Source organism: Pezoporus occidentalis, unplaced genomic scaffold (assembly GCF_034315485.1).
Source record: "Pezoporus occidentalis ecotype Australia unplaced genomic scaffold, CSIRO_AGI_Poc_V1 ctg7, whole genome shotgun sequence".
Taxonomy (NCBI): domain Eukaryota; kingdom Metazoa; phylum Chordata; class Aves; order Psittaciformes; family Psittacidae; genus Pezoporus; species Pezoporus occidentalis.
In genome coordinates this window covers 1,174,799-1,201,867 of record NW_026916052.1, presented here as the reverse complement: position 1 = coordinate 1,201,867, position 27,069 = coordinate 1,174,799, and the positions used below count along the sequence as shown (strand labels likewise).

At 40.8% G+C, this 27,069-nt stretch overlaps 1 protein-coding gene across 3 annotated transcripts in view; it reads left to right on the top strand.

The window, feature by feature from the left end:
- DISC1 (DISC1 scaffold protein) overlaps positions 1 to 27,069 on the top strand; it is a 202,941-nt gene that overhangs the window by 148,953 nt on the left and 26,919 nt on the right. For all 3 annotated transcript variants that reach the window (XR_009969083.1, XM_062641772.1, XM_062641771.1), the window contains exon 11: positions 25,195 to 25,438. Coding sequence is in view for 2 of the 3 variants with exons in the window: in XM_062641772.1 (XP_062497756.1) it covers positions 25,195 to 25,438 (244 nt within the window). In the remaining variant the exon portion in view is untranslated. The remainder of the gene's footprint in view (positions 1 to 25,194; positions 25,439 to 27,069) is intronic.

Genomic DNA, 27,069 nt, shown 5'->3' with positions numbered 1-27,069 from the left:
CTAGGTTCTCTATTGCAACCAGGCTTCAAAGGTTTGCTGTTAACTGTTCATCCAGCCTTTGCTGAGGACACAAATGCACGAAGTCAAAGTGTATCACTGCAGCTGTACATGCAGTTCAAGATGCAGTTCAGGGCTCACCATCAGCTTCTGTAACAGACTGTTGTGGTGTTGCCAGGCTTTCTAAAATTTTTCATCCTTCTCTTAAGAATTAAAAATAAATAATAAAAAGCCCCAAACAGCACCCCCCAACAACAATGAAACCCCCTAAAACTCACCAAATAAACCCAAACCAAACTCCTCAAAAACTCACTGTAGTGCTGGCCAAGCTCCCAGATGGTGAAGATTGAGTCCTGTAACAGCGTGACAGTTTTTCAATATGTTCAGATGCTATTATTCTAAAAATAGTTTATCCCAAGTAATTAAGGGAAGAGAATTTCTTTTAATATTGGTGGAAAGAGAAAATCTCTGATATTTTTGACAAAAAGAAGTCTCTAAGATATTCCATCATTAAAATCCCTTTGTATTTATGCTAATAGATTTGTCATAGCTACTTGTTTTTTAAAGGTTCTTTGGACTTCAAGTAATTAACTACACCTGCTATACAGCTTGAGTAATTAAAAAAAGTAAGCAAGAGCTCAAGAGGCTTCCTCCCCTCCAAGCACCTCCCCTTACAGAAATAACTTGAGAAACTGTTTCTTTTTGTTTGGTCTTCATATAGGTGCCCAGATTACTCCTTTCACAGAATCACAGAATCCTAAGGGTTGGAAGGGACCTCAAAAGATCATCTAGTCCAACCCTCCTGCAAGAGCAGGGTAACCTAGAGTACATCACACAGGAACTTGTCCAGGCGGGCCTTGAGTACCTCCAACGTAGGAGACTCCACAACCCCCCTGGGCAACCTGTTCCAGTGCTCTGTCACTCTCACAGTAAAGAGATTTTTCCTGATGTTCACATGGAACCTCCTATGCTCCAGTTTACACCCACTGCCCCTTGTCCTATCACTGGACATCACTGAAAAAAACCTAGCTCCATTATCCTGACACTCACCCTTTACATATTTGTAAACATTGATGAGGTCGCCCCTCAGTCTCCTCTTCTCCAAGCTAAAGAGTCCCAGCTCCCTCAGCCTCTCCTCATAAGAGAGATGTTCCACTCCCTTAATCATCTCTGTAGCTCTGCGCTGGACTCTTTCAAGCAATTCCCTGTTCTTCTTGAACTGAGGGGCCCAGAACTGGACACAATATTCCAGATGCGGCCTCACCAAGGCAGAGTAGAGGGGGAGGAGAACCTCCCTTGACCTACTAACCACACCCTTTCTAATGCACCCTAGGATGCCATTGGCCTTCTTGGCCACAAGGGCACATTGCTGGCTCATGGTCATCCTCCTATCCACCAGGTCCCTTTCCCCTTCGCTACTGTCCAGCAGGTCAACCCCCACCTGTACTGGTACATGGGGTTGTTCTTCCCCAGATGCAAGACTCTACATTCACCCTTGTTGAATTTCATCAAGTTCCTCTCTGCCCACCTCTCCAGCCTGTCCAGGTCTCGCTGAATGGCAACACAGCCCTCTGGTGTGTCAGCCACTCCTCCCAGTTTAGTATCATCAGTGAACCTGCTGAGGGTGCATTCAGTTCCCTCATCCAGGTCATTGATGAAAATATTAAACAGCACTGGTCCCAGCACCGACCCCTGAGGGACTCCACTGGTCACAGACCTCCAGCTAGATTCTGCCCCATTGACCACAACTCTCTGCCTTCTTCCTTCCAACCAGTTCTTGATCCACCTCACTACCTGATCATCAAGCCCACACTTCCTTAGCTTATCTATGAGGATGCTGTGGGAGACAGTATCAAATGCCTTACTGAAATCAAGAAAAACCACATCTACCACTCTACCATCATCCATCCACCTAGTTACCTGCTCATAGAAGGCTATAAGGTTGGTCAAACATGACTTCCCCTTGGTAAAGCCATGTTGGCTGCTCTTAATGACCCCCTCATCCTTGATATGCCTAGAGATGGTGTCAAGAATAAGTTGTTCCATCACCTTTCCAGGGATGGAGGTAAGGCTGACCGGTCTGTAATTACCCGGGTCCTCCTTCTTGCCCTTCTTATAGACCGGCCTGACATTTGCCATCCTCCAATCCTCAGGCACCTCTCCTGTTTCCCACGACTTACCAAAGATGATGGAGAGTGGCTCAGCAATGACCTCCGCCAGCTCCCTCAGCACCCGTGGGTGTATTCCATCCGGACCCCTCGATTTATTGATGTCCAGATTACTTAACTGATTCCTAACCCAATCCTCATCCACCAAAGCAAATTCCTCCTTTATCTTGACTCCTTCCGGGGCTATAGGAATCTGGGTCCCCTGGGGAGAGTCTGCAGGAGTAAAGACAGAGGCAAAGAAGGCATTCAGCACCTCTGCCTTCTTTATATCCTCTGTCTCCAGGGCACCCACCTAGTTCAGTAGTGGGCCTATATTGCTTCTTGTGTTAGTTTTATTCGCTATGTGTTTGAAGAAGCCCTTTCTATTGTCCTTGACCCGACTTGCCAGATTAAGTTCCAAGGAGGCCTTAAGTGTCCTAATTGCTTCCCTACATCCTCTAACAGCTATCCTATATTCCTTCCAAGTGGCCAGCCCCTCCTTCCATAATCCATAGATTCTCTTTTTCCATATGAGTTTGCCCAGCAGTTCCTTGTTTAACCATGCTGGTCTCCTGGCTCCCCTACTTGACTTCCTACTCACTGGGACACTCTGATCCTGAGCTTTGAAGAAGTGGTTCTTGAATGCTGACCAACTGTCTTGACCCCCTTTACCACCTAGTACCCTTTGCCATGATACTTCCCTTAGCAATTGATTGAAGAGGCCAAAGTTTGCCCTTCGGAAATCCAGAAATGTGGCCTTGCTAGGTATTCTATTCCTCCCACACAAGATCCTAAACTCCACCATCTCATGGTCACTGCAGCCCAGGCTGCCATTGACCGTCACTTCAACCAGACCCTCCTTGTTTGTGAGTACCAGATCCATCAGTGCCCCTCTCCTAGTTGGTTCGTCCACCATTTGCATTAAGAAGTTATCATCAATGCACGGAGGAACCTCCTAGACTGTGAATGACTGGCTGTGTAAGTCTTCCAGCAAATATCGGGGTAGTTAAAATCCCCCATGAGGACCAAGGCATGTAGTCGTGAGGCTGCTTTCAATTGCCTGTAGAAAGCCTCATCAACTCCTTTGTCCTGATCAGGAGGTCTATAATAGACCTCCACAACTGTGCCACCCATACCAGCCTGTCCCTTGATTCGCACCCACAGACTTTCCACTTGCTCCTCATCTGCCCCTGGACAGAACTCAATACATTCTAGTCTCTCTCTCACATAAAGAGCAACTCCACCACCTTGCTTTGCTGATCTACCTTTCCTAAAAAGCACATAGCCATCCATGACCACATTCCAGTCATGTGAGCTGTCCCACCACGTCTCTGTAATTGCCACCAGGTCATAACCTTTAGACCGCACACAGACTTCTCCTGTTTATTCCCCATGCTGTGTGCATTGGTGTACAGGCATTTCAGGGAGCGAGCAGAGCACGCTAGTGGCACCCTTGGGAGGTGGGAGGCCTTCTGGTCTTCATTCATACTAGAACATTGCCCCACTAGTTCAAACCCAGCTACAACCCCCTCGCACTTTGAATCTAACCTAAAGCTCTGTGAGTGAGCTCTGCTAACTCTTGCCCTGCAGAACAGGGTCTAAACAACTATCCTTTCCCTCAAACGAAACAATAGATTGAGAGTTCTCCCTAGTCTGCCATTCTTCAAGCCCTAGCATGTTTCTCTTGGGCTTGTCCCCAACAGCCCAGTTATCTCCCCTTCCCCCTTCCTACCTAGTTTAAAGCCCTGTCAATGAGCCCTGCTAACTCCTGCCCCAGAAACCTTCTCCCCCTCTGGGACTGATGTATCCCACCTGCCACCAGCAAACCAGGTGTCTCATATAGCAGCCTATGATTGAAAAACCCAAACACCTGCCTTTGGCACCAGTCCCGTAGCCATATATTGATCTGCAGTCTCTTCCTATTTATCTCTTCACCTTTGCTTGTAACAGGTATGGAGGCAAACACCACTTGCACTCCAGACCCTCTTACCAGCTGTCCCAGGGCCCTGAAGTCTCTCTTCGTTGCCCTTGCCTTGCTTGTAATAATTTCATCCCTGCCAACCTGAAAAACCAGCAGCGGATAGTAGTCAGAGGGCTGCACCAGATCAGAGAGTTTCCTTTTAACATCTCCAGTCCGAGCCCCAGGTAGGCAGCAGACTTCCCTGTGGGATGGATCAGGTTGACAAATGGGCCCTTCTGTTCCCCTCAGAAGGGAGTCACCCACCACAATTACTCTTCTTTTCTTCATTGAGGAAGTTCTAAGACTTGGGGCTGAGTGACAAGCCCTAGGTGACTCACTAGATGGATCTACCCCTCCATCTCCATTTACCTGGCCCTGTAGTTCCAAGACCTCATACCTGTTATTCAAGGGCAACTGGGAGGAAGGAAGGGATTGTGAGGGTTTTCGCTTACCTCTCTGAGGAGAGACCTCCCTCCATACTTCTTTGTCCCTTAAGTTCACTCCTTCTATCTGATGGTAGGAGGGAAGGGGATCTATCACTTGTTCAACCACTTGCCTCTACCCTTGCCTCCACCAATCAATTTCACTTTCACACTTTCTGATAGCTCTCAACCTTTCTACGTCCTCCCTCAGTTCAACCACCTCCTTTAGCAGGTCATCTACTTGCTGACACCGCACACAAGCAGTGTCACTGGCTCTCTCCAGTACAAGTACCAGGCTCAGGCATTCACTGCAGCCAGAGACCTGCACGGCCGCATGTCTGCAGGAAGGCTCAGTCTGGGTACCCACGTTATTCCTCACTACAGGTTTTGATCGAGTGGTGACCATGACCTATCTGGTCCATCGGTCTGTCTACGTCTCTCTGCACAAGCAAGCAGTCCTTCCTCCTCCTGCGCTCCAGTCGAGTCCTCTTGATCAGGCGGTCACCCCACTCACCTGCCTGCGCAAACTGCCTCACCACGCTCCCTGGGCAGGTTTTTAATGGCTCACAGCTGCCGCCGAGCCTCCTGGCTCTGCCCCCAGTGAGTCAGCTGCTCGCGAGAGCTGAGCTGCTGGGCTCCTGGGCAAGTCCTGTTGAGGACTTGAGGCTCCCTCCTCAATGTTTTTTGTCACTCTGAGTTGAGGCTCCTGGACGCTGATCTCTCCCTGCTCCACTTCGGTGTTGCAGGCGTCCTCTCTCAATCTACTCACTTCAGCAACTGACGTATATCATAACCTAAAGAAAGACTCTCTAAAGAAAGTTTAAAGAGTAAATTGTAAGTTCACGTTGTAGACAGAGGAAGAATTTGCATCTGGCTCATGGATGCACTTTTTTTGATGCCTTTGAAACCAGTAGAGGATCAAATCTGTGCAGCATGAATTCAAATAAGCTTCTAAAGTTTTTCCTCCAGCTGAAACATATAATTTTGCTAGGCAATGTTCTAAGTAGAAACCTAGATTCCAAACCCTTCAGTTTAAGAAATACCCCCAAAATAAGATAGAACTCTTAGAAATGTAATTTTTGACTACTTTTATAATACAAGAGAATTAGTGGAGAAAAGTCAGACCAAAACAGCTTTAATGAAGATTAAGGTTAAAAAGGCATCAGTTTTGTCAATGAAAATGTTTCCCCCCCTCTCCTCCTCTTTTGTTTATTTTTTTAAGAAAATTTTGAATATATTCCTCTTGTGATATTTTTTGGTTTTTGCTTGGTTTTGTTTTTTTGGGGAATAGAGGGTGGGGGTGGAACCTAGTTTATTCACTGGAGCGCCTTTTTGGGGGGTCTTGATTTCAGTTTTTTTAAACAAATGCAATACTTTCAACTGCAGCCTATGAAATATCTCTCTTCTCAAGTAGCTTTATAGAATGTCAATCTGTTTGACTAGAAACTCTTTTAATAGCCTTGTGCCTACAGAAAAAAAAAAAGGGGAAAATATGCACTGACAAAAAAGGAAATATGTTCAGTCTCTAATAATTTCACTCCAAAGAAAGTTAACCCATTAAGTATACAAATCACTTGGCAGTGTTTTTTTCCTTTTGAAGTATAGCTTATATTCTGAGCAGTGGATTGAGAATGGTATCCTCCCATCAAATAATAAGTAAATAGGGTGCAGGCTGTCTCTTTTCCAGTCACCGATATGTATCAAGCCACTCCAAGGGTTTATATATTAAATCATTAGCTGCTCTTTTGAGAGTGTAAATAACCATTGCCATCACTTCCATAGAATTATAGAATAGTTAAGGCTGGAAAGGACCTTAAGATCATCTAGTTCCAGCCCCCCTGCCGTGGGCAGGGACACTTCACACCATGTCATCCAAGGCTCTGTCCAACCCAGCCTTGAACACTATGGTACACCTTACAAAAGTTTTATCTTTTGTTAGCAAACAGGAGATGTGCAAAAGAGATTAAAGTTAGCGTAATGAAACTCTGTGTTCAGTGAAGACATCTGTCTGTATAAATATCTGAAGTGCAAGAAGTTTTGCTTAGATAACTTCAGCTCATTACCTGAGATAAGGGATTTAAGAGGGATTGCACAGGAGAAGTTTACTTACAGATGTCTGATCTAGCTCACTGAAAGTCATCTGAGTATCTTGTGTGACCCTTGTTCTTCCACAGAAAGTATTTTACATCTCATTTCTTTCCACTCCAAGTGAAGACTCTGCTGGGGTTTTGCATCATTACTGTGACTAAAGTGGGCTTCTAGTCCGTAGAAGAGCCATGGACACGATCAAAGGGCTGGAGCACTCTCCTATGAAGACAAGCTGAGAGAGCTAGGCTTGTTCAGCCTGGAGAAGAGAAGGCTCCAGGGAGACCTTGGAGCAGCTTCCAGTGCCTAAAGGGGGCTGCATGAAATCCAGAGAGTGAGTTTTTACAAGGGCGTGTAGTGATAGGATAAGAGGGAATGGCTTTAAACTAAAAGAGTGTTTAGATTATTATCTAATTTAAATTAAATGTTAGGAAAACTTCTTTCCTATGAGGGTGATGAGGCACTGGCAAAGGTTGCCCAGAGAAGCTGTGGGTGCCCCATCCCTGGAAGTGTTCAAGGCCAGGTTGGATGGGACTTTGAGCAACCTGGTCTAGTGAAAGGTGTTTCTACCTGCGGGATGGTGTTGGAACCAGATGATCTGTAAGGTCCCTTCCAACCCAAACCATTCTATGATTCAGCAATCCAGCTCTTTAAAGAGCCACTAAATTCTGCCATAAGTGAGCTGAAGTCATGTGAATGGTTGAGGGTCATGAATTGAGCCCACAAAAGAGTGCTAGAAAGCCATAAGAGCAGAAAATTTGGGTCGGGATTTTGTGCTTAAATGCTTTCTATCTCCTAACTCATTAATTAAGTGGAAGCGGCCAGATTTTGCAAAGTGTGTGGGGTACCAATAAACACCTTTGAAATGAATGGAGATGGAGAGAGGGTGCTAAGTTGTGTTTGGTTAGGTACTTAGATGTGGGAATACAAGTCTAGACTTGGGGTTTGTAAATATTCACTTGTTTTTGAAGATACCAAAAAAATCAACTGCATTTTAAATGGTTAAGAAACCTTCAATATGTATTTCTGCATGAAAATCCATCATCTCCTGTGTTATTTGCTAGCTCTTGTATATCTCATTGAAGTCATGTGATATGAGCAATTGTGTCTCTGTCACATTTTACGTGTGCCCTGTATTTCATTAAATCTCTGTCCTAGCTTCAGTCTGTTTCCCTTCCATTGTAGAGGAGGTTGTGTGAGAATACGTGTGCATAGAAAGATTGATCTCTATGAGAATTGTATTTGATAGCTGGAGAAATGAAAACAAATGTGTGGAACAAGGTAAAATTGAAAAAAATAAAAATTATCTTTCAGACCATTGCCCTTGCAGAAGCTAGTAAATGTTCCCCAGTAAATACAGTTATCTGATAAAGTGCTGTGCAAAACCAGGAATTCAGTTACATCACTGAAACATGCAGCAAAAGGCTTTGCTTCTTTCAGCTCAGTCTTACCTTTGGAGACCCTGCTACTCTGCTCTTGCAGTAGCAGAGGGAAATAAGGCATTTTATAAATTAAATAAAAAACTTTTTCTATACTTTTTGTTTTTTTATATTTCTTTATACTAAGCCAAACTAAGATTAATGGTGCAAATCAGCTTCATGAGATTTAGGCTGAAATAATATTTTTCAAGTGTCCGTCTGCTAGATAATCCATTGAAACATATTTGGAATATATTGCCCTTGTGAAACTTACTAGAAACTGATAATCTGTGAAAGTTTGCACTCTTAAGCAGATGGAGTAAATGTAGCAGAATTATTAGAAGAGAACTTCATCTGAAGATTTCTTTTCTGTATGCTGTGAATGATCTGACATTTGCCCTAAGAATTGGTGGTTTTGGCATACCAAATATTTCCTGAGTGACATTGCATGTTAACTTGAAAGTTTTGCCTGAACTATAGCCTGAGCAATTAATGACAGATATGATGCTGGATGAAGGAGCATCTCACAAGTGAAAATACATCTTGAGGGGGAAGGAGGCAGAGAGCAAATGAAATGCCAGGCGAAACTGAAAATCTTGGGAGCATCATTTATCCTGCATGCACTCAGAATATAAGAGCCAGACCTTTTATGGAGAATTGAACCCTGAAGCAGCAGAAACCCCAGAAGGAGCTGCCTTCATTGCTAATTAAACAATTAGGTCCTTAAACATTTCTCAAGCCTGTAATGATTTCCTACTGTGAGGTCTCTGTGTCCAACTGGAGCTTTCTAGCATCCTGCATCCACCCAGAGCCCTGTTTGAAGTCTGTGGTATCCAAGCCTACAAATACAAGCTTGCAAATGTTGAGCATTGTAATGACAAAGCTCTTTTGTGGCCATCTTCAGACTTTTATTTTCTGTAAGGGTAAGATTTCATCTTGGGCTCCTAGTGTCATGTATGTCATTGTGTAGAAAGCCTGATGTTTGCTAGAGAACTGCTGTGCTAAAGCTGCTGAATAAGGCTTTTCAAAAGCTTTTCCCTCTCATGTGCAGCAGTGCAGGCATGCTTGGGAGTGCCAGATGGCCTGCAGTAATTTGTGTGACCTGTGACCTGCCTCAGTTGCACTGAGGGCCATTTTAGCTGCTGGTAGTATCTTAGGAGTGCAGAGCTAAGACTGTAATGTCATCTTTGCCTACGTCCCCAAGACTGTTTTTCGCTCTGCTTCCAAGAGAGCACACAGCCCCATCCCTTTGGTGGATAATGATCTGATCTTATTTTGCTTACCGGCAGTTTTGCTGCAGGAGTGTTAAATGCAGGTTAGACAAGATACTAGATACTTCTAGTGACTCATTTAGTCCCTTTCTTCTTCCCAGCTGGTCTAAGTCATACACAGCTGTGAGAACATTAGCTCTGAAATTGTGAGCAGCAGACACTTTATAGGCGGTGATGCATTCCTTTATATCTCATGGCCCACATGGTGATGGCTTCTAAATCCCTTATCATAACTGCCTCAGGCTGCAAACAGCTTTTTTTATACCAGCCGATGCAAAGATGACATTTCTTGAGCTGAGGGAATTTAATGTGATTGTGCTGTTCTCCAGGCCTCCAAAGATTATGATGTGACTTCCATTCATCACGAACACAGGACTTTTTAGTGGCTTTTTCTAATTCCTGGATAGGAATTGTGAAATTTTTTGGGAATAATATTGTTCAAGAGTAGCTGGTGACAATTACACAAAGGTGTTTTATTGAGCTATTTTCTGAGTTATTCTGCAAGAAAGGGGAAATGAATAAATGCACTTGCTGGTATGTGCTTTGCCATTTTTGAATGATACAGCACCTGGTAGCTTCACAAATGTATGTGAAACCTTTCTTCTTTAATTGATTCTCTTTCACTGTTTGTCTTGGTTGATTTTCAGTTCAATAATGTTTGTTTTCATGTTAATGGTGGCTTTTTTCAACTCACGGATGCAGAGTACAGGAAATTTAGAGGGGTCTTACCCTGCTGTGTGGTGTGCTCATCTGCGTGGCTCCTTGTTCACTGAGGTGGGAAGAGGATTGTGTGTGATTAGGACAACTTGCATTTACTGAAGAAGCAGAAGTCAAACCCAGGGTGTGTTTTACCTGATCTCATGCGTCTGTGATTTTTTTTTTTTAAGAGTTTCAGTCAAATGCCACTTGACAATCTGCTTGCTGAAACTCCTAGTCCGAGCATGCATTCTGTATCAGAAACTTGTGGTTTTCTCATGAAAGCAATGCTTTTAATGCATTTGAACACATCATCTTCACTGACTTCCATCCTTTCAGACAAGACATCTGATGTCCTGAAGGATCCAGGTCAAGAGTAATTGCCACCACATCACATTCCAGTTTACGTGAAGATGAACAGTCTTAAAGCAGTTAATCTCTTCCCTTATTATCCACCCTATTAGCTAAATGCCATGTCTCAAGTCTCCTTTATAACATACTAAGTTTCAGAAATGTTTCTGGGAGCAGAGCTGGGTGTGAATGCTCTTAATAGCGTGACACACTGAAGGGACAGTGTTTCATACTGTTGATGGTCCTAAAGCTGGTTGAAGATTGTCTTAGAGCACATCAAAAGGGCTGTGTGTCCTTGTGGATGCATAGCTCTCGTACCTACTTACGACTTCTCTACTGTTCCTGTCTATATGGGATATTTGTCCCAGTAACGTTGCAAAAGCATTGCAGTGTCACCAAACCCATGTGAGAATGATCAGACACTTTACTTGGGAGAATTGGTTCTCTTTGTTGTGTACATTTGCTTTGTTTCAGTTACCTTATTCTTTAGTCTACATGAGAGACACTGTCATGGAAACGGCATCTTTGTTTTTAAAGGCTCATGTTTTCCTGATACTCTAGTTTGAAAACTGCCTATGTCATAGCGCTTTGCTGTGGAAAGGTTATGATATTATGAATTGAAGGATTATCACTTCATCTGTGTAGCTGGTTACAAGAACATAGGAACATGAAAACAAAAATAGTGTTTTAAATAGATTTCTGTAGGGGAGGGGAAAAATGGGCAAGATCCCACTGATCTTTTGTTTTGTTACTGTTGTACTGAGGGAAGATTACTTGCCCAAAATATTAATAAATAAAAGGATTGATAATGAAAAGCAAACTGCTAAGTGTGCTAGTTAATAAATTACAGGTAATTCTTTGGTTGCTGTATTGGCCCAGCCTTAATTGGGAGATACATGCTCTTTTTTACTAGTTCTGAAAATTTAGTTTTTTCTACTTTGTTAATTGGATTCACCATTGTGAAAATTAAGTATCCTTTCTTGCTCTATTTCTTTGGTTTTCCTCTGCTTTAAATATTTGTGTGCTTTCTTTTTTCCTAATGTTTGCTCTTCTTCTTTAATTCCTCTATTTTGAAGTTAGCATCCTTAGAGAGACAGCTTTCTTACTCTCCTCCTGGTGTTTCATTTATTGTAGCTTCTCTGTCTCCCACTTGTCTCATTTCCACATTGTAAATTTTATTCTTACCTTCTTTCTTCTATTTCCAACTTCATTCCTTAGCACACCTATTTCTCTGTATCTCCTCTCTATATATCATGGGGGTTGGAGGGAGGAGAGTTGGATGGCAGGAATATAATTAAGCACTTGATTCACAGAAAGCCTATTATCAATTTTAAAACACAGTAGATATTTTTTGAGATACCTTAGACTGCATGACCACAGTGTAGGTTCGCATTATCTTCATAATCACTTGTAATACATTTGAAAACGTCCTCAGTGTCCAGACAGTGTGTAGTATCTTGGAAGCTCTTAGTAAATTTAAATTTAAATAATCTTACAGGCAAACGGATTAATCTAGATTAACTGGGTCTGTAGAAAAGGGGACAATCTTTGTTGTTCCTTCTGTTTCTGGATGTGGAAAGTATAGCTAATGCTCACAGGGATGGAAACTGAAATAATCTCTCTGGAAGTGCAGCAGCTTAGAACTTGGAATCATGTCTCTGCATTATGATACGTATTTCATCTTTAGGGTGCCATGTGCCAGCAGAGATCATTTGGTAGGCAAACTCGCATCTCATGCCAGGGTGCAACTCTTGGTCCCCAGATGAGCTTGTGTATTTCAGCACTGGCAGAACTAATATTTATACCTTTCTATAGAGGAAAAGCATTTTGTAAGAGCAGTAAAAATGAAGGAGGACAAAGAATGCAATCTACTTTGTCCACTAAGTGAGAAAATGAAAAAAAAAACCACAAAACCCCGGACAAAAAAATTCCCATTGGTTCTGTCTAATGGTCTTCACGATACAGGAGATAGTTGAACTGATGGCACTCTCCATGTCTTTTGTGGCAATAGCAAGGACCTTCTGAGTCTGCAGAGATAAAACAATTGCTTGCTGCAAGGGAAGGAGGAGGGTTCTTTTTAATTCCTGAGGACTCACCGGCTGGATAAAGGTGTGCAGGAAGATTTTTTTTTTGCAGAAAAGGAGAGGTGTGATGGGAGAGGCTTTTGGGTCCAGCAGTTGTCTGGGGGAAGGCGACAAAACACAAAATTTCCTTTTCCACTCTAAGTCCTAGTGGCGAGTTAGTATTACACCAGTGTACATTTGGTGTGTATATATGTATATATATATAGTGCCCTGAACATTTTTAATGAATGACTTCTGTATGAGACAGTAAGAAGTGAAGAAGGGCACAAGAACTACAAGCTTAGCAGTTGTTGTCTGTTTTCTTTCTTTTTGCATTTTGCCTGTTCAGGGATGCTGGGTCACAAATAATTGATTTCTTTTTTTCCTTTTTAATTGGGAAGTGGGGGACCTGTGGCACATGACTGTACTGATTTGCGAGAAGTAAGGGAAGGCTCTGTTTGGTTTAAATCTAATCTCAGCATTGAAACTAAATTTGTTTTTAGGGAAAAAAAAAAAAAAAAAGAGGCCAGATTTGAGGCTGGTTTCCAGTATCTGTTAAAGCTTTAGAAGAAGCAAAGCACACGATCACACAGCCTTTAGTAAGTCTGTCCATATTAATTCAGGTTTCATCTAGATTAGGGCTTTTTCAAAGTTACAGAATTAACTTGAGTAGTTAGTGTGCAGCATTGGGAAAGACAAGGTGACGGGATTTTGCTGCTTATTCATGGAAAAGCTTGCCTGCCTATCCCCATTCCCTCCAGACTCTTTGTCTTCCATTCATTTTATACTTAGCATAGCAAAAATCATCAGAGGGCAAGGCTGGGTCTCCCCTTCTAAAACCAGAAAGTATTGCTTATAAAGAAAATGTGCTGAAAGTTCACAGGCTTTCTAGCTGGTTAGTAATTGTGTATTTTGTTAGGATCTTTTCTTACTCTGTGTGCCTTTTTCTTGGGCTACGTTGTTCTGGTGCTGATCAGTCATGCCTGAAAAGCTAGAGTTCAACACTGTGCTGAAACTCATTAATGTCACAGTAGTCTTTTATGCTGCAAACTCTTGCCTCATCAGGAATAAGTAATTCTACATCACTTTGCTGCTTTGGTGTGCTCAGATTTCCCTATTTTGGAGCAGAAGTAATATTTTCTTTTTTTTCCCTATCTGTTTTCTCATCTCTTTCTATTTGATTCAATTGCATGAATTTTATTTGGAGTTTAAAATTAATATTCATATTTTGTTTGTGAATCAGGGATGCTTTTCATTGCAGAGAGTATCTCATTTTGTGAATGGCGAATGCTTAACATGACTGACAACAGCCATACTGGCTTCCTCTTCCCTGAGAGTAGGCTGTGTGGTTTTTGATGTGGAAGCCTATAAAATTTTTCTTTTAGGTACCTGTGCTAATGTACATTTGCATTAAGGAAGGAAAGGTTGATATAAAGAGCTTTAGTTATTTGCTTTTTAGTAATTTTCCATTTCCAATGGCTCTGAGAGATTTCTGCCTTATGGCTCCACTGGGCTTCATAAAGAATGTTCAGCTGTTGACCTCATCCTGGGATTTTCAGGGGTTGTTTGAAGATAAGGTCCAAGACCATCAACTTCGAGGATGCATTTGCAGTGTGCTATCGATGCTGAGGAGTTACCTTTGGATACTTGTTCAAGCTAAAGGACAGTGGTTTCATCATCCCATCCAGATAATGGAGAAAATATTCAACAGGAGGTGCTGGTGTTATTTGCAGATGTTTTGTTAAGAACATAGTGTTGGGTAAGAGGCACTCTGGAAACTAGGGACTGATTTTGAAAAATGGATAAAAAGACATCTACTTAAGCAGACGACTGTTTCCAGCAATTTTGTGGGACTTTCCCAGTCTTTTATTTTTACTGAAAAGTGAGTGCATAATGGATGTAAACTCTTCAAAGTACTCCTCTTTGCCCACCAGCATCACCTGTTCCTTGCCCAGCTCTGCTCTGCTGTCTTCTCTGTGAGCTGTTTAATGCAAACCTCAACCTATCTTAGTTGTGAAGAAAGAACTATGTGAAGAGAGGGAGGGATATGCAAAGCTGTGCGTCACCTCTGTGTTTATGCCATCAAGCTTTTGCTCTCTTACCAGGTCCCTTTGGTGGCTGCATATAAATGCACATACATAGTGAGAAAGACCTGCTCCTTTCTGAACTTAGCAAGAAAATTGTTCAGAGGTATTTTCCTACTGCTGCAGGCTTTGAGTGCATTCCTGAAGACAAGACTTAAAAACAGTTTGTGCATTTCTCAGAAGCTTTGTTGTCTCTCTTGAGCAGGATTGCCATCAACAGTAGTAACATAGAGCAGTCAAGGAAGATGAGGATGGACGTCTCTGTGTCATCTGCCTGCTGTCCAGTAGTGCTGCTAAATCCTCCTGCCCTGTGTTTGGACAATACTTTGCACAAAGTTCTGACTGGCCAATTAGACACAAGCATCATGATAATTAAAGAAGCAGAAATAAAGTATCACTACCTGCATAGCATGAGTACGAAGATGTAGGACAGCTCCATCTTGCACACAACCCAGATGGTCTTTCCCAATGGCATTTGAAAGCATTCATTACTTAAGGTACTTGCTGCTAGGAATGTGCTGTACCATTTTGGGAAGGCACCCAAGCCCCAGCAATTCCGAGTGTGCTGTCAGCAGCGCAGGCTTCATTGTTGCTAACGGGATCCAGCCAGGGAGGATCGGTAGACACTGCCCTTTCTCTCTTGCTCTTTCTGAGCCAGAACAGGATCTGGCTCCTGACTTTATTTAACCCTGCAGCTACAATCAGTCATATTGTGCCCTTGGACGTTTCATAGGAACTCCGTAAGCACGCGTCTATTGACATCATGATTTGGCAAGCACTCATTTTCCCAGGTGTGTCTTCCTGGTCACAGAGGTTGAATTTCAAGGTACATTTCCACATCATAACAATATATAATCTCTCTCAATTGTATCTTTTCTAAAAGGACATTCCTTTGTTTCCAGTTGTTATGTGTGCTTAATTTCTGCTCAGTCAGTAGTACACAGAACGATTCACATTCCCAAATTCACTTGACAGTGAAAGGCTGAATCTGTTATTTTTTTTCAGAGCGAGGACTGTACTATAAACTGTTGGATTTTATATCGGAGAACAGAATAAAAATCATAGGAGAATTGTAAATCCCTTCTATATACTTCTAACACATGCGGTCAGAGACTGTAATAAACAAGGAGAGATCAGGCTTGTTATTCTAATTGCTCTGTGGTAAGAATGCATTCTTCTATTGGTATAAATAGCCATTGCTGCTATTGCAGCAGAGTGGTTTTGTGGCAGCTGAGAATGTGGCCTCAATGGAAATGCTGTGCTTTCTTCCTGTGCCATACTTTTGGAAACAAATGCATTTTCTTGGATTTAGAACTGTCTTTGACTTTGAAAGCCACTGAATTGCTTCGGTTTCGGTGGAAGTTACTAGAATCCTTTGTGGGATCTCACAAAGGTATTTAGGCTTGTGCAGCAGCTCAGCTGTTTGAGCAGAGCTTAGATGAATACATAGATCTTGAGATGCATGATTGCCAAAATGAGGGCCTAATTGATGCCTCTCCTTTAAATCTGATTTTGGATCAAATATTAAATAGTGCAGAAAAAAAATAATCTTATTCCAGCAATTCCCATCCAGGCAAAAAAAAACAACCAACCTGATCCGACTGTTTAATGACATTGTGGGGCATTGCTGTTATTGCAGGAGCCAAAGGCAAGCACCATGCAGACTGAGTTATCAGAGTTAGGACCAAACTTGAAGGTGCTTTATCAGATTATGAATGAGGTGAATGATAAACAAGCGTTTAGAAGCTGGCTTTATGTGGACAGCTTATTAAGAAGAATTCCCTGGTAGCTTTCTCCTCATCTGTCAAAGTTAAGTTTTTTACTCTTAGAATAGATTATTTCTAATCGATGTTTCAGTGGAGGTAGGGGCAGAGGACCATTACTTTGTTCCTTTTGTTAAAGACAAATAAATAGCCCTGAAAACAGGTACTAAATTTTCACATTATATATTAGGCAGTACAGTAAAAATAAATTGTACAGTAAATGCAGGGACGAAATTGAGCAGTAAGTTCTTACTACAAGGTGCATTCCTTCTTCCCTTGTAAACTACTTAATTTCCTGCATTCGACATGTCAGTCCCATTCCTGCATCCACCTTGCATTAAGAGTCAAAGGGAAAACCATCAGCTGCAGCAGTCTATCATTTTTTGTTTCCAGTGGAGATAAGTATAACACAGTGGCATTGAATATTGATAGAAAGATGAGAGGCCGTGATTAAAGTTTTGTGCTGGGTAAAATAAATGGGTAGCGGATTGATGAGAAAGCAGCAAAAATATTGTTTGGCATTGTATGGTGTCTTGTTTTCTATAACACTAATCAAATGTCCATTGTTGGTTTTAAGCACTAGAAAAATGGTTCCTCCTCCTTGTTTTGAACAGGCCCTTTAAGAAAGAAAAGGCAGGCATAAATATGTACATTTCATGTAAAATACAAAGTGACAGTTCAGACCTCAAGATGCTGATATCAGGTTTTTTTCCTGTGGGCAGGAGAAAGATGTCATGATTATTAGCAGATTGGTTTTAGATTTTAGTTTAGATTCTAATCCTACAGTATCCAGGGTGCAGTAGGTAATGTTTTACTGAGCAGAAGAATTTGTGGATGATGAGTGCAGCTGATAAGCTTCATTTTTGAAAAACATTTGACAGAAAATACTGTCAGATATCTATGTTTTTCTATTTACTGACATCGCTGTGAGGGGTTAAGTACGAATATTATTATATGAATATTGTTTCTTCTTTGTTGTTGTTAGCTGCTTTGAAAAATCTGAATGTCGTAAAGGGAAGGTATTTTTTAAGAAATATTTTATGAAGCCAGTTCAACTTAATAGCATTTAAAAGGTCTGAGAAGATTCCCTAGGAATCTTAGAATCCATCCATCATAATAGAATGCATTTTATCTTTTTTTCCTTAATTATACAGTATATAGAATTGGTGATATAACCTCATTATGCATAGGTACAAAATGCTCAAACCTGATTTCAAGTATTAATGTGAGAATGCAATGACTCTTCATGTGAGAAATATTTTGATGCATTACATATAATTTAGATTTCATTACATATAATTTAGATTTCATTGCATATAATTTAGGGACGAGTGTGGAGTGGAATTTATGGGAAATATTACAGCTTGCATCTGGTTCATCACTTTGTTAACATACAGGTATTGCTGTAAAACAATGATATATTAAATCAGAATCTGTGGAACTAGAGAGAAAAATGGATTTCTGGAAGGAGATCAGACATAGTGGTGCCCCTTGCAGTTAGTCCTGGGCAGTGTTTTGCTTCCAGCCCTCCCATCTAATACAAGGTTTGTCTTGCCTTCTGCACAAAAGGCTGTATTCTCAGTAATATGTCTCAGCTGCTGATAGAAATCATTCAGCTACAGATGCAAATCAGGAAACTACCTACACTCACAGCTCCCTTTTGTTTACCTTGCTTTGACAATTTGGTATGCACATTTGAAAATCTGTCCCTCATTTTATACCACTGTGAAATATATAATAGTTACATGGTACATTGATTTTTTTGCTTCAATTACAATACTATTATTTTAAAAGGAAAGCATTTTTACAATATAAAAAGGGCATTTCCTTCATATATGAACATCTTCACATCCATGTATCATCATGAGGTCCTTCACCAAGGATAAAACAGTACAATTAAAATTGTTTAAAAATAGAACGTAATACATGTAAACATAACACACGATGTTCATGTTCTCAGCTAGTTAATTCTGTAGTACAGCATATACTTATCCTGTGCATGGTCTTTCACAGGATCTTCATCTAAAGGCACTACTTGAAGCTACTACATGTAATTAGATGGCAGAGTAATAAAATGGCAGTGTTACCTGCTAGGTAATAGCATGGAGGGGAAAGAGAGTCAGGGAAGAGAAGAGTTAAGTTTTCAACTGAAAGAGTATAAAGACTGATGGAGGTTGTCCCTGTAGTCAGACCTGCAGAAATACATGGTCCCTGAAGTGAAAGTTCAGACAGACAAGGAGAGATGTGAAAAGTAAGGTCCTTGCAGCAGGCAGCACCAGTCTTAAGGAGATTGTGCAGTGTTTGAGTGGTTGCGTTCCTGCATGGCATTTTTCCTTCCAAAGTGGTTTTGTTACATTTCAGTTCTGTTCTGTAAGACTTTTTTTATACTGGGCCTTGGATGTCTACAGTGTTAGATATATTGGATAAGCAGGTGTCTGCTTGTATTTGGGGTTCTCCACTAGGCTTTGTCTGGAATTTGGCAGATGTCAGCAAGGAGGGGATTGAACTGTTGTTCTTTGTTTTGTTCACAAAGTCAAGAGCTCATAGCTTCTAATCCCAACATAACTTAAAAGACTGGTGGGTGTTCCCTAAGAGTGTCATAAAGGTCAGATCACTCAACAGGATGCCTGGCTCCAGTTATGCTGCTTGCTGCACATCCAGGTGTACTCAGCCCTGTTACATCCCTGATTAGAGGAGGGGAGGATGCCAAAGCTATCACATTGAGGGCTGGTTTGGCCTAGGAGCTCTGCTCACGTGTTTCATCAAATCTGTCCCTTTCTGCACATTTGCCTTTGCTACTGGGATGCTGTGGAAAGCAGAGACACTGCTATTGCTGTTCTTAAAGATACATGGAAGTAGCGTTCCCATCTCTGTGCTGTACTGTCATGTCCTGTCTGGTATGCTGGATGTCTTTTGTCTAGGAAGTTACACAGTGGACTTGTCTATGGCTCATCGGGTTTAGGTATTAGAAAGGTTAACCAGAGCAAAATGTTTGGTTGTTGAAGATGTAGGAGTCTAGGTTAGATGGGCATTGTGAGGGTTGCTTTTTGGGGCTCTTGTGGTTCTGGGCCAGAGTATTCTCTAATAGGTCAAACATCACATTTAAAGAGGGTCAGTTATTTGTTTTCTAGATATTACTGTGTTTTATAAGGAAGACAAGGTCAGAGAAGCAAATTGCTTGTGCTGGAGAAAAGTACTTCGAACTGCAGACTAGGAGTTCTAGCTAGTCTCCAAGGCAAGTGTTAGAGCAGGTTGACATGTGGCCAGGGTAGTGTGGACTCTTCTGACCTTCTGGGAATGAGTTTTGTTCTTACATGGAGAAGTGCAATAATAGTGCTGAACAGCAAACAAATGTTGTCAGTGAGCTTTGAAATAAAGGAGTGAGAAGAATGTCTCCTGCTCTGGAGGACAACCAGATGATCGGAACAATATGAAGACAGTTCATGAGATTTTCAGCTCCTAAGGAGATTGGAGAGAAAGATACACAATGCAAGGAATTGAATTGTGAAATTGAGGTTGTTATGAAGGGGTTTATAGGATTAGGGAGACTTGCAAGAAGGAAAAAAGCAGAAGACTTTTATTTCAGATGTTTAAAAGAGGTGACTTTATATTCTAGAGCACAGGGCAAGAGAAAAATAAAGTAAGTTTTGCTGTTCAGCAGACTCCAGGTTTTCTCTGTTCTTTTCCCTGTACCTCCTTTCTTCTTTCTTTTATGTTCATCAGCTGAGAGCTGTGATCTAATGAGCTCTAGCTATATATTCTCCTTTTCAGTCTGCCATTGCACACCAGCCAGATGGGGAAAACAGGGTTAATGCCTCCCTCTCTAGAGCCTTGCATGAGCCACGTAAGGGGGTCATGAACCTTGTAGTCCATGGTTTGCTCAACAGATTGGTTGTAGACAAAATATAACAGCTAAGGTGAAAGGTGAAGAATTGATCAGGCTGGAAACCTCTTCTTTTTTTTTTTTTTTTTTTTTTTTTTAAATGAAGGAGAAAGGCAAACTTATTCCTGAAGTAGTAAATACTTCTTTCTTAAATCTAAGAAGGGCTGTTAATGCATGACTCTGAGTTAATGTGATAAACCAAATAAGAGGGGTGGATTTCTGCTACCAGTAAAGCAATATGGTTTTCTTCCTTCCTTCAAGTATTATTATTCCATACTGTCTTTCCCTTGCCTCCTTTGTTCACTGCATGGCTGTTGCCTTAAGAAACGGCAACAAAGGCATAACTAAATTTAGAGTAAGAAAAGCTAGTTCCTTCCTTTTTCTGTAAAATATAAATAGAAGTGGGTGACCAAAATATAAACTTTCCCTAGTTTGTACAATAGAGTGACAAAGAATAGGAATATAGAATAAAGTCTTTTGATTCTGCAAGCCTCAAAACTTTCCAATAATTTAATTGTTGTAATGAAAATCCCTGGCTTTCTACCAGGCTGGTTTTGTTGCATTTTGTTTGCTTCCTTGTGAGAGAAAACCACCTTTATGTTCAGTGAATGCAGTGTTAACATGAGTGCTAGGTACTGGGAAAAGGTAAGTTCATACTTTCTTGAATCTGCACCTTGGAGTGGCTCCCCTCTATGTCTAGAGTATTTCTTCTTAGTGATGCTTACTTTCACCGCGTAAGTTGGCTTTTGTTTATGCAGTTTCTAAATAGATGTCTTATGATGTAGCCTTTTAGCTTCAGACTCACTCTCTTGGCTTTCAAGATGTGTCTTACAGGCATTTCCTGTGAAATTAAGCAACTTTTTCTACCAACATAGTAGATCTCAGGGTGTTACAAACCACTTTTAACAATTCAGTCACCAAGGGGCACTAGAGATGGTGAAATTTAAAGTAGTGCCATCTCCATGGCTGATTCTAGTTTGCTTTTGAAGAGATTTTGGGGGAGGTTTTTTTGGGGGGGTGTTTTTTTTGTGTGTGTGTGGTTTTGGTTTTTGTTTTGTTGTTTTTTTGTTTGGTGGCTTTTAGTTTTTTTGGGTTTGTTGGTTGTCTTTTTTTTCAATAGGGTTTAATATAAAAGCCTCTGCTATTTTTACATGGGCATGTTTTTATTTAGGCTGTAGTGTTCAGGAACTGAATGTGCCTTTTGTATGTATGCAGGGCCCTCAATAGGAAAGTCATGTTCTCCTAGTTCCAGTTAGTACTATAAATAGCTTTATAATAATGTTGTGCTGAGAGACACATAGAGAGTCCCCACTGGTATCTTTGAGAATATTGTGAAAAGACAGAGAAGCAATATCCTTTGGATTTCAAGGAAGAGAGAGAATCCTTGTTGGATATGACTCTTGGCATGAATTTCACCCAATGTGACATGTAAATTGAAGATAACCTCTAGTTTCCTTTTACCCTCTGTTCTCCGGTGTTGTTTCCTAGAAGACTACCTGAATCTTGGTAAAGGCATCTGCAATTACAATTTCATTTGCTGCTTTATGAAGAAAACTCAAGGATAAACCTCTCTGTTCTGCATTCATTTCCTCCTGTCCATAAACATCTCAATTTCTCTGGCAGCTCTTTCATCATCATCAACTTGACCTAATCCAGAATACTCCCTGCTGCATCCTTTTGTGTTGCTGTGGATGTGTTGGCCATTCTTCAAGTCAACTTAGGCCTGCTTTTGTAGATTCTTTATGCATAGTGTCCTTGAGATAAAACCTGTTCCAGCTATCCATCAGCTAAAAAAATTACTCGGGTTGAGTCTTGCATCTTACTGCAGCATCCATTTCCCTGACCGTGACTTGACAAAAGCAGTCCTGCCCTACTCTCATCCATTCAAAGAGCTGTTGACACTGCAATGACTGTTCTTTTTCCCTTAAGTTCTGTGTTTCTGATCATTTCAATTTGTTTGCTTTTCTCCATTGGTTCCCTCTGTCCTGTCACATCACGTGTAACTGCTAGCTTTCAGTGTCAAGGCTTCTCACAGTCTTTTACCACCTACTCAGTCCTTTTGTTCTTTTTTTTTTTTTTATTAAACCACATTGGTATCAATCACTTGCCCATTGCATTTTTATACTAACCTCTTTTGCTCTTTTTTGCTCTTTTTTGCTTTTTTCTTACATGATTCCTTTATGGAAGGGTGAAGATTTTGGATATCCACTGATCTGTTTCATGGCCTCCTTTCGGGCCTTAAAATGCTCATTCACTGTGATACCTCAGTGTGCTTGACAGTGATTAGACTAATTAGTCACTGATGTAACAAATTAAACCATTGTACTGTAACTACCGTGCCATGTTCAGTCCACTGTTGTCTCTGTTTCTTTGAACATCCTCATCTGTATCTTGTACAAAGCCTGGCACTTTGTACTCATGAGCACTCATGTGAACTTGGAAGTTCAGAGTCTGTAAGTGATTAAGGTATGCTTTGTTGTTGCTGGGTCTGTAAATGGTTGGTGGATTGTGATTTGCTGTGGATTCCAGCAAATTGATCCTGGCACCTCCACTGATCTTGCCACATATGTTACTTTGTTAGTAAAATACAGACAGGCATATAACACCCAGAGGTTGATATATCATAAAATATTTATAAGTATAGGAATAATGCAAAATCTGATCCAGTCTTGATCCATCATTTTGAAAAGTTGCATATATGAAAAAACTTTATTCAGTAAAAGCATCCACATATTTTTGGCTTCATGGAGGCTGCAAATGCACTTTTAGTGTGGATTGAACATGAATAAACCAAACTCTGAAATTCAATTGAGCTTGATTTCACACCTGATGTAAAAGCCTAAAGATTTTTGCATGCTGGTAACAACATAATTTTGAATAATTTCTGTATGTGTTTGTCAGCTGCTTGCAGCTTTCAAGTAATTTTCATTCAAAAAGTGTGTTTGAAAAATGCTTTTAGGCACTGAATTTCAAACACAGACTAAAAGATGCAGGGTTCTTGGGCTTGGGTATATAAGTTTAGTATAGCCAAGTACATATGCATTCACTGATAAAATTTAAAAGTTCATCCTAACATCTCAGTGTCTTCGTTTAAGATGTATCAGAGTTTTACAGATATGGTGGTAAAACAAAGCTATTCTTAAACTAAAAGTAAGCTATTAGTGGTATGTTCAGTAACTTCGGATTACTAAAACAGGTGTCAGTTGTTGACCGATGAGGTGAGACATGGCCCAATAACAGCAGCCCAGGGACCATTGCTCTGTACATATATATATATTTATATATATTTGCTATCCATTTTGTCCACTGTGAATTCTGCATACATCACTATCTCTGCCCTACCTACTCTGTCAGTAGAGCTCTCTGTTAAATTGAATAGCCAAAAGAAGGTATCCACTGGAAATCATGATTTAGGTTTCTAGTGTCTTTTCGAAGCCTATAATAATAAACCATATATAGCCGCAAGCAAACTTTTTCAAAAAATAAGTAAATGGGATTATGTATGTCTGCAAGGAAATGTTTTGGCTGTGTAACCATGATAATGTGACTGACAAGTAGAGAAAACTGTGGAGGGTATATTGTTTTTCTGGGTTCATAGGTGAAATGCTACCTGGATGGAACACAGATGTAATCTAGTGAAGGTTTTTTTTCCTTTCTAATTAGCAATACTCTGAACTCCTTGGGGGAGACCAATTTGTGGACCTCATGCTGAATTCTGCCTTCAATAAACATATATACTGACTCTAAGCACAAATGAAAAAGCTCAGCTTCTGGAGCATAATTTTATTCTCAGTCTCAGAATATTGCTGTGTGAATTTTACAGCTTGACATCTTGTAGAGTTTGTAGGGTTAAAAATGTACCTTTGTTAGGTTAATGAAATCAGTGTGAACAGTGCAGCTCCTTTATCTCTTTCATTTAGAATGAAAGATAAGCTGGTATTTAATTTAGTCAGAAAAGCTGAAATTAAATAGTTATTTTCCTTTTTTAGTCACTTATAATCCTTACAATTATATAGTAAACAATATAATTTGAAAAGCACTGTGAAAAACTGAGGTTATTAGATATTAGCCTTGAAATCTGTCTGGAAGTGTGTACTGCCGTGAGACTCGGTGCTTTTCAGGCCCATCCTGGCCTCTGCCACTTATCTGCTATATTTTAGCAGGCAACCTAATCTTTGGCCCTTAGAGACAACATGTATTAAATGAAGATGTGACCGCATCTCTTGAGAGCAGTGTGATCTTAGTAATCGGTGTCTTGTTCTGATAAACTATCTATGCCTAGAATTCCCATTTACTTCAGGTGGAAATACTTATTGGATGGATCTCAGGAGCAGTATTTGTAACATAAGTGGGTTATCTCTGAGAGATGATCAGTAGCTTAAAGGTATGAGGAAGTTGGATATTTTGAATTTTGTAATGCTTTTGTTTTTTCTTTGGTGGGATAACAAAGAAATAAAAACCAAAATAGTGAGAGATAAGGACAATACACACAAGTATAAGGCTGCGGGGAAGTAAGGGTATTACAGTTTGATCTAACCAAATTCACAGGAGTTGAAGTAAGCAAGTTTCAGCCTAACAAGAAATACAGTGTATATATTTTCCAAAACTTAGAGCTGATTTAATGCAATGAATAGTGCGATTGTTTGTACATGATGTTCTACATCAAATCTTGGAAAACCACATGACTGCCTTTAGGGTGACGAGCCTGTATATCCAGTAGGATGAATGAAGCTCTGGTTGTGATCACAGGACCCTGGTCTTTGGTCTGATCCAGAGAAGGACACATATAGCCAGTGTACAACATACAGTTGGAAGCAACATCTTAGCACAAAGGGATTTTTTTTTATGGTATTGGCTTTGTAATAGGGCCACAATTTTACTGCTTTTCAGTTTTAAATCACTTGTGTTATCTCTGTGGAAGCATTTGAGCTGCTGTTGTTCTTTTGTTGTTTTTATTTTCCTAACTAATAATAAGCACTCACCCCAAAAGTTTCTTGAAATAGCAACTATTCTCCCTGAACTGCAGTTTTATTTTCTTTTGGCTTTTATTTCAGCTGTGGGAGCCAGCTGCTCCAAAGAGTGTGGGAAGCTGACTTGGAGGCCTGTCAGCTGTTGATCCGAGGTTTTCAACTGAAAGGAACGAGTTGCTGTGGTTTCGAGCAAGAGGAGAACCAAATGGATGAGATGGAGATGACTGCTGATGGCCCATCTGATTCTGAGAAAAGAAAAGAAGGTCACTTTCCAAAGGGCATAGAGTGGGGCTCTGTTCCCTGCCCCAAGCACAGTGAGCTAGAAGAGGTATCTGAAATATTCTACAGCTGTATTTCAAACTGCTAGTTTTCTTTCTGAGAGGAGGAGTTGAATCTGGGTGACGGGTCAGAGGGGCAGGTTAAGTATGAATTTAATATCTGACCTCCAATCTGGGACATGAATAAAATAGCTTACTAGCTTCTCAGAAGCCCTTCAACCCTTTTTCTTTTCACAGTCTTTTTAAAATGTGGAAATTATGCAGACAATAAGTACAGAATGTACATCAGGACTTAAAGGAAAAACAATTAAGTATTTAACACAAGCTGTCAGCTGTTCCTCATCTCATTGATGAGTGTCAGAGCTGAGTTAGTTCTACTGACTTGTTAGCCTGGATGTATGTTAGCTGAAATGGGGGGGAGAACAAGTTTCCCTCCCCTAGTGAAATGGTCAAAGGTTTCCTAGCTCAGATGGCTGGTAGGCTTCCAGCATCCAACAAGTATCAAAACAAGGAAAAAAGTCATAAAACATAAATGGTTTGACAAATTTCTAAGTTTTCACGTTCTGTTTTGGAATGCCATCCATGCTCAAAAAAATATACAGCTACCTAATAATCTTAACTGCACTGCCAAGGCAAAGAAGCTGTTAATAAGCTTCATCAGCCCAACAGCACCACTGTGACAAAAAGACCCTCCAACACGAGTTGTCAGTTTTATTATCTTGGAATTTCACTGACAAAAACTGAAAGTGTGCTTAATTACACCTCTTGTTATGAGCCGTTGAACCATGTGTTACATTGAAAGCTGATGCCTAATTTTGCATTTATATTGGCTAAAACTTAGTGGAAAGCAGGCCCTTACCTTACTGTAAAAACTTCTCATTTGTAAAATTCTTGGTGTGGGCTTCAAGAGTGCTTGCAGCCTTTTCCTAGGGAAAATGGTTTATGGGCTGATTCCACATAGACAGCATTTTTATTGGAGAGGAACAGCTGTGACTTTGATTTGCACCCCCCCCCCCCCCCCCCCCCAACCCCTTCTTATTGTATTCCTGATGAGTCTGATGAAGTAACAAGAGTTCTGTTGGTATGGAAAGCTGCATTCCCCTTTCAGAAGCACAGCTGAGAATCTTGGGGTGGGGGTGGTGTTGGGGTTTGTGACTGTTTGTGTAGTACTCTTGAGATTTGTACTGTAGATGATTGCCTATTTCACCTCTGCAATTCCAGATCGTTTGCCTGGAAATCAGCATTGCTATCGTAAAATGACATCTAGGCAGCTGAAGTGAGGTGACTTCTGATTCTGGAGAGATGTGCAGGACTCAAGACAGACAGGTTCCCCATATGTTTAACGGAAGAGGAAAGCATACCTGCAGTGCTTCCATTAAGCTCTTCTTTTTGAACTTGCTTTTTGGTAACTTCCCTCTGCCTTTGTCAACCACAGAGGGAACTTTGGGAGACTACCTCCAAACTCCAGCATTTCATCTAAGTGCTTAAACTTTGTGGTATAAATGCCTTTGCCTGGGATATGGCTTGTCCTGGTACCCTGAACAAACTCTGTTTTGAGAACATGCCAAAATCCATTCAGAAGCTAATGTACAAATATAAACATGAAAATGCCCATCAGTATTCCTGCCTCTGTTTCCACAGTGCTCCTAGGACTGACAAACTTGACAGAAAAAAAGAAGCA